This window comes from Apus apus, unplaced genomic scaffold (genome assembly GCF_020740795.1).
Source record: "Apus apus isolate bApuApu2 unplaced genomic scaffold, bApuApu2.pri.cur manual_scaffold_41_ctg1, whole genome shotgun sequence".
NCBI lineage: Eukaryota > Metazoa > Chordata > Aves > Apodiformes > Apodidae > Apus > Apus apus.
The window spans coordinates 99,531-110,234 of NW_026248852.1; the positions used below are offsets into that span (position 1 = coordinate 99,531).

Here is a 10,704-nt window from a genome sequence, read left to right on the forward strand (position 1 = left end):
TCTGTTATTGCTACCAGATCATAACCCTTAGCCCGTACACAGACCTCTAACTCTTCCTGCTTATTCCCCATACTGCTTGCATTAGCATACAGGCATTTCAGGAAGCAAACAGAGCACTCTGGTGGGACCAAATCCTCCGCAGACCACCTGCCTTCGGGCCCTGGTGTGTTCCTCTTGGGCTTGTCCCTAACAGACTCAGTTTTCCCCCCTTCCCCCATCACGCCTAGTTTAAAGCCCTCTCGATGAGCCCTGCTAAGTCCTGCCCCAAAAGCCTCTTCCCCCTCTGGGACAGGTGCATCCCACCTGCCACCAGCAGGCCAGGTGTCTCATATATCTGCCCATGATCAAAAAAACCAAAACCCTGTCTTTGGCACCAGTCTCTTAGCCATTCGTTGACCTGTAACCTCTTCCTATTTACCTCCCCACCCATTCTTGCAGGAGGAATGGAGGCAAACACTACTTGCGCTCCAGACCCCCCAACCAGCCGTCCCAGGGCCCTGAAGTCTCTCTTCATTGCCCTTACATTTCGTGTAATGATTTCGTCACTGCCAACCTGAAAAATCAGCAGTGGGTAGTAATCGGAGGACTCTACAAGATTAGGGAGTTTCCTTTTAACATCCCTAATCCGAGCCCCAGGGAGGCAACAGACCTCCCTGTGGGATGGGTCCGGTCGACAGATGGGCCCTTCTGTTCCCCTCAGAAGGGAGTCGCCCACCACAATTACTCTCCTTTCCTTCTTGATTGAAGAAGTCCTAAGGACTCGGGGTGACTGACGAGTCCTCGGTGCTTCATTAGATAAGTCTACTCCTTCAAATTCATTTTCCTGTCCCTGAATTTCTAAGGCCTCATATCTATTGTTCAAGGGCAATTGGGAGGGCGGAAGAGGTTGGGAGGATTTTTTCTTGCCTCTACGAGGTCGGACCTCCTTCCATTCCTTCATATCTCGTAAGTCCTCTGCTTCTGTCTGGTGACAGGAGGGGAGGGGATCCGTCGCTTTCTCAACCTCCTCAACCTCTTGCATCTGCCCCTGCCTCAGGGTACAACTCCACCAATCTATTTCTCTCTCACATTCTCTAATGGTCCGTAGTCTTTCAACCTCCTCTGTCAGTTCAACCACCTGCCTGAGGAGATCGTTTACTTGTTCACACCGCACACATGTGTTCTCACTGTCTCCCTCCGATACCAGTGCCAGGCTCAGGCATTCACTGCAGCCAGAGACCTGCACGGCTGCGTGCCTGCTTGGGAGCTGCGTCTGAGTCCCCACATTCTTCTTCACTATGGTTTTCGGGCGCGTTGCGACCATGATCTATCTAGCTACTAGTTTGCCTGTCTTGCTATGAGGCACCCACTGCTCCCTGCCTGCCCTCGCGCCTGCCCTCGCGCCACTTCCTGCTCCTGCCGCTGCCGCTCTCTGCTCTGCGCTGCCGCGTGCTCAGAGGAGGCTGCCAAATGGCCGCTCTTTAAACCTTGCCGCCGTTCACAGCCACGCCTCCTGCCACGTCAGCACCCATTATGATATCATCCTTTATGATGTCATCCGTTATGACGTCACCCATTATGACGTCACCCGTTATGATACCACAAAGTATGACGTCACTGATTATGACATCATCTATTATGACATCATCCATTATATCACCAAGCATGACATCATCCGTTATGACATAATCTATTATGACATCTTCCATTATGACATTACCCATTATGACGTCATTCATTATGATATCCTCCATGATGTTACCCTTTATGACGACATCCATTAGGACATCACCCATTCTGACGTCACCCATGATGACACCACCCATTACGACATCATCCATTACGACGTCACCCATTATGATGTCACCCATTATGACATCATTCATTATGACGTCACCCATTATGATACCTCCAAATATGATGTCATGCATTATTATGTCTTCCATAATGACATCACCAACTATGACGTCACCCATTATGACGTCACCCATTATGACATCATCCATCATGACATCATCCATTATGATGACATCCATTATGACATCACCCATTCTGACGTCACCCATTATGACGTCACCAATGATTACGTCACCCATAATGGCATCATCCATTATGATGTCACCCATTATGACGTCATCTATTATGACTTCATCCATTATCATGTCATCCATTATGACATCATCCATTATGACATCACCAACTGTGATGTCACCCTTTATTACTTCATCCATTATGACGTCACCCATTATGACATAATCCATTATGTCATCACCAACTATGACGTCACCCATTATGACATCACCAACTCTGACATCAACCATTATGATGTCACCCATTATGACCTCACCCATTATGACGTCACCCATTATGAAGTCAACCATTATGACATCATCCATTATGTCATCATCCATTATGTCATCACCAACTATGACATCACCCTTTATGACATCACCAGGTCTGACGTCACTCATTATGACGTCACCCATTATGACATCATCCATTATGACGGCATCCATTGTGACATCACCCATTTTGACATCACCAGTTATTATGTCGTCCATTATGACGTAACCCATTATGACATCATCCATTATGACGTCTTCCATTATGACGTCACCCATTATGACATCACCCATTACGACATCACCAACTGTGATGTCACCCTTTATTACTTCATCCATTATGACGTCACCCATTATGACATCATCTATTATGTCATCACCAGCTACGACATCACCCATTATGACATCACCAACTATGATGTCACCCATTATGACATAATCCATTATGACGTCACAAAATATGATGTCACCCATTATGACGTCACTCATGAGGACATCACCCATTATATGGTCATACATTATGACATCACCCATTATGATGTCACCAACTATGACGTCACCCACCATGATGTCATCTATTATTATGTCACCCATTATGACATCATCAACTATGACATCAGCCATTATGCCATCACCAACTATGGCGGCATCCGCTATGACATCACCACTGTGACATCACCCATTATTACGTCATCCATTATGACGTCGATACTTCATAGAATATTTTTAGTAAATTCAATAGAAATACAGCCTCATAAGAGTTTACTAAAATAATGAATTTGCTATAGTAAGGGTTGCTTTAAAACAAGGTGCTAGAATCAACAAAGACCCCCACAGGAGACCCTGGACCAGGCATAATTACAAAGATAGCCAATTCCAGGAAATAAAATGACTACGTAAAAGAATTCTGGGGACTCACTGACATGGAACTGAAGATGCATGTTTTTGGTGTATATTAGTCAGGGTGTTTCACTGGCTCCTTGGAGCACTCATGGTGGAGAACTCCCCAGTGCTGCCCAGCGCTGCAATAAGGAATGCCTGCTCAATAACAGCTTGGTTGTTGTTATTGGGTCTTGATCTCGGAATCCTTACCCAGCCGCACCAGCCTCCCACTGCAGTGAGGAGTGTTAGAAAGCAGGGGGTTTAGAAGCTCCGAATTTTTGTTTCAACATCACCAACTATGATGTCACCAACTATGATGTCACCAACTATGACGTCACCCATTATGACGTCACCCACTATGACGTCATCCAGCACCAGGTGACACTGCCCGTGGGGCACTCGCTGGGACCCACAGCCCCTTCCAGCCACTCCAACGTGTCCTGTTTGCCCCTGGCAGCCTTCAGGATTTCCCTGCCTGTGATCTCTGGCTGGTGCAGGTTCAAGCTCGCCTTGCAGACCTGGAAGGAGAGCACAGGAACGATGGCAAAGGCAGCCTGGCTCCCACCACCAGATGCCTGCTGGGGACCTGCCAGCAGTGGCTGCTGGGGCAGGGATGCAGGAGATGATGGGGCTGCAGCTCTGCAGAGCAGCAGCTGACTCCAGGCAGAGGGAGGCTCCATCACCCTGCCCTGCCCCACACGTGTCCTCCTTGGCACCCACCTGCTTGGATCTGACATCGAGCTGCACAGACTGCACCAGGGAGAAATGCCACTGCTCACCCTGCTGCTGAAGCTGCCTCTCCTCCAGGATGTCCTGCTGCTGGAGCAGGGTGGCTCTGCTGGGCTGCTCCAGGCTCTGCTCTCTGCAGGCCCCACGGCTCCTCTGCTGCACCTCCAGCTGCACCAGCTGGACAGGCAGATGTTCCCCAGCAGCTCCAGGACCCACCCGCTGCTCTTGGATGCTGGGCTGGCCCATGGTGCATGTCAACTGGTGCTCTGCCCCTGCTCCCCGGCCTCCTGGCCCTGCCTCCCTGCCCAGGGCAGCTGGCACGGGGGCCCTGTGGGCAGCTCTTGTGGCCCGAGGAGCACGGGGGGCAGCGGGCAGGGGCCGAGCCCCAGGGGCCCATCCACCCTCGGCTGCCCTGGCCGAGCTGCCCGCCCGGTCCCGCGGTGCCACCGGCTGCTGGACGGGTCCCCAGCGCCCGCTGACAACCCTGCCAATGGCCTCCTGGGCTGGGGCCCAGGCTGTGTCCTGCCCGGCTGGGGCAGAGGCTGCAGGGCTGGACAGGACAGGTCTCCAGCTCTGGGCCCTGGGGCGTCTGCCCCGCTCAGCCCAGATGCCCCCAGCAGACGGGACGGGCTGTCGGTCGCTGCTGGACGTGCCCCTGGCAGGGGGTGCAGGGGGCAGAGGGGGCAGCCTGGGGCAGGTGGGGGCAGCTCTGGGGCGCCCAGCTGCAGGTGCCTGCCCAGGGGCTGCTGCCTTGCTGAGGAGCAGTGGCAGGGATGGCTGATGGGCCATCCCCTCCTGCAGGGCCAGCCTGCCCGGCTGCAAGAGGAGCCGAGGAGAGAGGCCGTGGGAGCGGGACCTCTGTGCCCGCAGCCCCCGTGTCCCCGCTGGGACGGCTCCTGTGCCCGGGCTCCCCTCTCCTCCTGCCCTGCTCCTCTTCTGCCGCCTCTGCTGCAGGCCTGGCAGCTCTTTGCTGAGCTGAGAACGGGCCTGCTCCTTCTCCATGGACATCTTGGCTGTCCTCTGCTGGAGACGTGCCACGGGTGTCCAGGGGAGCTGCTGCCTCCTGAGGGAGATGCTCTCCTGGCAGTGGGCACCCCACGGCTTGGCTTCCTTACATACCCCCTGGTCCCCATGCAGATGTTGCCTTTCGGGGAAGGCGTGACGACCTGGTTCAAGAACGGCACGGCGGCCAACCCCAGGCCGCTCGGTCCATCAGCTCACAGACACCAATGTGGTGGATGGCAAATGGCGTTTATTAGTGTTTACCGCGGTGTTTATATGAGTTAGGTCTGTGGTGTCACTTCCGTCTGCTTACATCGTGAACTAAGTGCTATTGGCTATTAGGAGAGGGGCCTTATCTTTCCGTACAGCGCGAAATCTTCCGGCCCCCGGACCCTAACTACCCACATTTCCCCCCTCCCTATGCACAGTTAAAATTGGTTAAAATGTAACAGTCTTAAAACAGGATATGTTAACAATCTTAAAAAATGTGTTACAAACCTGAATAGAAAACATAATGCACGTTAGACAAGAGGTAGTTGAAAGTAATGATGTATCTCTAGAGATAGCTACAGGAAATTCTGAAGAAAAACATTCTTAAAGCAGCTGTTGGCGTTCTATCAGCATGATGTCAACCTTCTCCAGCCGGCTCTTGACAAACGCCACGAGCCTATTCGGTATACAGGGTCCAAAGATCAAGGTTATCAGAATCATTGCGACTGGCCCTATCAAGGTGGATATCAGGGTGGTCAGCCAAGGTGAATAGTTAAACCAGGATGTAAACCAGCTTTCCTGCGCCTCTCGTTCCCTTTTCCGTTTTTCCAACCCCTCTCGCAGTTTGGCCATCGTGTCCCTCACTATCCCGGTGTGGTCCGCGTATACACAACACTCTTCCCCTAGTGCAGCGCACACTCCCCCTTGCTGTAAAAACATTAGATCTAGTCCTCTCCGATTCTGCAGCACTACTTCAGATAGTGACCTGAGTGATTGTTCTAGCGCACTTATTGATTGTTCAATTCTAGCCAGGTCTTCATCCACTGCCATCCTCAAGGCACTGAATTCTTTATTCTGTTGGACCATGGATGCCACTCCTGTGCCTACTCCCGCCCCTCCTAAGATCATTAGGGTAGCTATTGTTAGTGCTGTAAAGGGTTCTCGCTTTGACAGATGATGTTCTGGGGTAATCAGAGAGTCATAGACAACGTCTTCGGGATGGTAAAAGACTTTAGGGACTATAGCTACCTGGACACAATATTCTGAGGATTCATGAAATTTGTCCAACGACAGACAAGGTGTAACTCCCGTGACAGAGCAAACCCACTTGGTATTGTCGGCTGGTACTAACCACTTTGCAGGGATTTTACCTTGTACTTTACTATCACACAGTTGTTCTTTGTTCTCGGGGACTTTACCTACACACACGCCGCTTCCCACCACTCGTGCTAGTGTGATCCCTTGCTTATCTGCCTCCCATATACACTGAGCCGGATTTGAACCATTCATTTGTAGGGGTGTGTTACTTACTGCTGCAGCCTCATAAAAGGGTGGTTTCATTCCGTAGCACAGCCAACAATGCTCCGTGAGATTTGGATTCGTTTTGTTCAGTATTTGGTAGCTAGCTTGCATAATTTTCCAAAGCGACTCTATTTCAGGAATTTTGGTGGTGTGTGTTGTCATGGGAGCTTTTGTCAGTTTTTCCTGATTGTCCGTCTTTTTAGTCACATAGTTCTGATTGGGGATAGTCAGGGCTTTGCTGATAACTGCTTGGTTGGGGCCTACTGGCAGTGGATCATTCGGGACGACCTCCTTTTTTATGAGGATTAAGCCACCTCGGTCTTTCCCTAGCTCTGAGTACCTTACTCCCCAAACTTTTCCAAGTAACCAACTGTCCTCTTCGGGCTTGGTAACATTTAAAAAGAGGAACTGACAAGTTCCACGCCACCATCCTCTCGGTAAAGCGCACCCATATGGACCCCAGTAAACTTTTAGGTATCTGTCTCTGCCACTACCCGATATCCAAAAAGGGGCTATGGTCTCACATCCCCAATAATTACAGAAGTACTGGCTAGGGGAGTTACAATGCCCTTTCCCAGGGCTTGAGCTGGGACACATGTAAAACACTACGTCTACCGTGCATCTGTTTTTTGGGACAAGCTGACAGAGACTGGCACTAAATCTTGGCGCACTTGATGTTATTTGAGTTGCGATAACCTGCTGATCTTTGACTCGAAGGAGTGACCATTTAAATGGCTGGTGAGGGTGACCTAATGTTACCTGTCCTGTGGTGACAAGTTCTAAAATCAAGATCACACAAAGACGTCGTAGCCCCCCGCCACAGGGGCCACGTCGCCGTTGTTTGGGTTCTGCCAGTGTGGAACTCTCTGGTGCGGACAGGTCGCCTGTTGACTTGTTGTCCTCTGTTGCCACCGAGGTGTACGGGTCATGGGGGCGTCCGATAATCTGGTCCTGTGAACAGAAACTCAAGACACCACCTATGAGGGTGGGGACCATGGCAGAATTAAGCCCTTTTTCCGCAACTGCCTTAACAATTGCTTGTATTTCCTTAGGGTTTATTGGTGAGTGGACCCTCTGTCCCCTGTCCGTCACCCGGACTGGGAATGCTCGCGTGGCCGGTGGGACCCCATCGGCACACGCAGCCTCTACTCTCTTCCAGTCGGTGACAGGGTTTTTCCCTCGCGGTCCCTTTTTATTTGGGCTGAGAATGTTTTTGCTTTTGACTGTATATATTCTCATTTCCTCCTCCTCTGAGTTTGAATCGGTAACCGGCCACTCATCCCGGCTGGTGTCCGATCCGAAGTCAGAGCTCGACTGACCGGTTACTTCCGGTCCCCAGTACCTTTTTGTTGAGCTCCAGCCTCGCCCACTCCCCTTACGGGCGGGCTGTTCTAGGCTCCTGCACCACCCACGGGGCCGTTCCCTTCCCCTTGGCTCATCCCCCCCTCCCGGCTTGCTCCGCGCCCGGCTTGGCGGGGGATTTGCCCTACGAAGGCATTTTTTCAGATAGCGACTCCGGTTGGCTTTCTGCCCTTCGCTCCTGCTCCCGTCCTCCTCCGCCTCGCTCATGGTCCCATCCTCCTCCGCCTCGCTCACACTCCCCTCACATTCTTTCACCTCCCCCCTCCTTCTGTGTGCACTTGCTGATACCAACTTTTCCTCCCTTTTACCACCACGGGCATCTTTACCTCGCCCCCTCCTTTTTTGCTCAGCGCCATTTTGGGGCGCATAGGGCGGTGGTTCAGCCCGAACCTCCTCAGACTCTGCTTTCTCCGCTGCGCCCCGAGCCTCCTCCGCCAACCCGCCCCAGAAGGATTGAGCTCGTTTCTGTCCCTCCGTAAGCGGGTCGGGGTCTGGAGACCGAGGGGACGCATCACCCTCCCTCAGCTCCGCCACCCTTAAACCCTCCCCAGACTCAGCAAAACCATCATCACCCGGGGGGTGCAAAGTCTGTGTGGCTGCCCCGACTCCCAACTTCGGGGTGGCCAGCAAACAGTTCTTTGCCGCCCTCCAGGTCTCCTGCTCCTGTATCGCCTTCTGCAACGCCTGCACGACTTTCCCCCACGACTTAAGGTGCTTCCCACGACCCGAGAGCATCGTCTCCTTAGCCAGTGCTTCAGTGCATTTGTCCCACACCTCAGGGTGGAGAATATCTACCGGCTGGTCAATGACCCCGATTTCCAAAAGCCTCGCAATGGCGAGAGTAAAATCTTTAGCCTTACAATCTATCCCCCACTGCTTATGTAATTGCAATACGACCTTAACAAGGGCTTCCATCCTCCTTGTCGGTCCGCTCCTCCCTGCCGGGCCGGTCCTGCTGCTCCGGCTGCCGCTTTCCTGACTCCAGGCGAATTTCCCAATTCCAGGTGTGTTCCCGGGTTTCGGCACCACTTGTTGCCTTTCGTGAAAGGCGTGACGACCTGGTTCAAGAACGGCACGGCGGCCAACCCCAGGCCGCTCGGTCCATCAGCTCACAGACACCAATGTGGTGGATGGCAAATGGCGTTTATTAGTGTTTACCGCGGTGTTTATATGAGTTAGGTCTGTGGTGTCACTTCCGTCTGCTTACATCGTGAACTAAGTGCTATTGGCTATTAGGAGAGGGGCCTTATCTTTCCGTACAGCGCGAAATCTTCCAGCCGCCAGACCCTAACTACCCACACATTTCAAAACCAGTCTAGTGACTGGCTGGGCCAAAGGTGGGTGGGTGGGTGGTATCTCTCTATATTTTGGCTTGAACCACATCAGTCTCCCCAAGGCCAGATGTCTGGTTTCATGGCCGTGCAGTGTGCCTCTAAATAAAGAGAGATCTGTCTGCTGGTTACAGCTACACAGTAAGTGTTGCACCAGATAGGTAGAGATTGTCATAAAAATATACATCTATATATAGTGCTGGGTTGTGAGATTCCTCTAGAGGTCCTCTTTGGTTCAGGCCTCAATACTTCATATGGCCTTGTATGGAATGTATGGCCATGACATCACCATGGGGCAGTAGAGCCTTCAGTGGGATGTATGGCCATGACATCACCATGGGTGGCCAGTTTGGGAAGCAGGGGGATGTCCACAGTCTGCAGGGAAAGAGCTGCAGGAGTCAGACACTGTAGGACAGCCTGTGGTGGGGACAGCTGGGGGCACAGCCATGGCTGAGAGCCCCCAGCCCAGGTCTTGATCTCCTGGGCTGTGGAGCTTCTCTCTGCAGCTGCTGCCTACGAGGAGACACCTTCTCATGAGAGCAGCAGGACTCCATGGGCTCCTCATCACAGCCTGTGAGCCTGAGAAAGAGTGTCTCCTAGTCCTGCTCCAGGCACTGCACATCCCCACATTCCAGTGCCCGGGCAGAGCCCTGAGCAACGTGTGAGAGGCAGGATCTCTTCTCCCAAGGCCTTTGGGTCAGGGCTTGGACCTTGGAATCATCTCACCGAGCCAGGCTGACTCCAGCTCAGAGCCATCTTGTCCTTGCCTTTGCCTGCCTGTCAGCAGGGCCTCCAGGTTCCTGCTCTCACCAGAGCCCAGGCAGCTTTGTCAGGGATGTCCCTCAGTGGGACACGCCAATATCTAGGCATGTGCTGCTGGCACAGCCTGCACAGACCTCTGGAGCATTTGTGTGTCGCACAGAACGTCACCAGGATCTGTAACCCCTTGTTATCATAGATCACCTCTGGCACAGCCAGTTCTCTCAGACACGTGATGTCTCTCTCAAGAGTGGCTGTTCTGCTTCGGCGCCAGTCGATGTCACCCTTGTGGGGGTATCTCTGCCTCACAGCTGAAAGAAGTTGGCTCCACAGGCTGGGAGTTCCTGCCTTACTCCCAGTGCTCTATCAATGCCAGCATCTCTGGCCAGGGATCCCAACTGCTTGGCTTCTCTTTTGTCCATGTCATAGATTTCATCACCACTGTCAAAGCATTGGAGCAGCCAAGGAGTAACTGCCTCACCAACAATGTGGGTGCACATTTCTCATGAGGTGCACAGCACTTTTCTCATAGAGAAAGGCTGGACAAGGTCATCGTCGTCATCCGATTCAGGAGGGCCTGCTGTTCTGTCTTCTTGAGAGTGGTCTCTTTTGTTATCTTTTTGGGAAGTACCTGCTCCATCAACTGATTTAGAATCCTCTGCCTCCTCAGTTTCAGCCTCAGTTGTTTTAAGAAACTCTGGATGTCTCAGGGGGGAGCGTTTTGCCTTTGCCTTGCTCCTGGTCACAGGATGAATTAGTTTGATTTGAAAAGGAGTGGACTTTATCTTAGTAGAAGCAGTTGTTTT

At 52.3% G+C, this 10,704-nt stretch overlaps 1 protein-coding gene across 1 annotated transcript in view; it reads right to left on the reverse strand.

Annotated features, from left to right (window-relative positions):
- LOC127396256 (histone acetyltransferase KAT7-like) overlaps positions 1-1,820 on the reverse strand; it is a 63,791-nt gene extending 61,971 nt beyond the window's left edge. The window contains exon 1 of the mRNA XM_051643877.1: positions 1,472-1,820. Within this exon, the coding sequence (XP_051499837.1) occupies positions 1,472-1,820 (349 nt within the window). The remainder of the gene's footprint in view (positions 1-1,471) is intronic.
- Between the last annotated feature and the right edge of the window lie 8,884 nt (positions 1,821-10,704).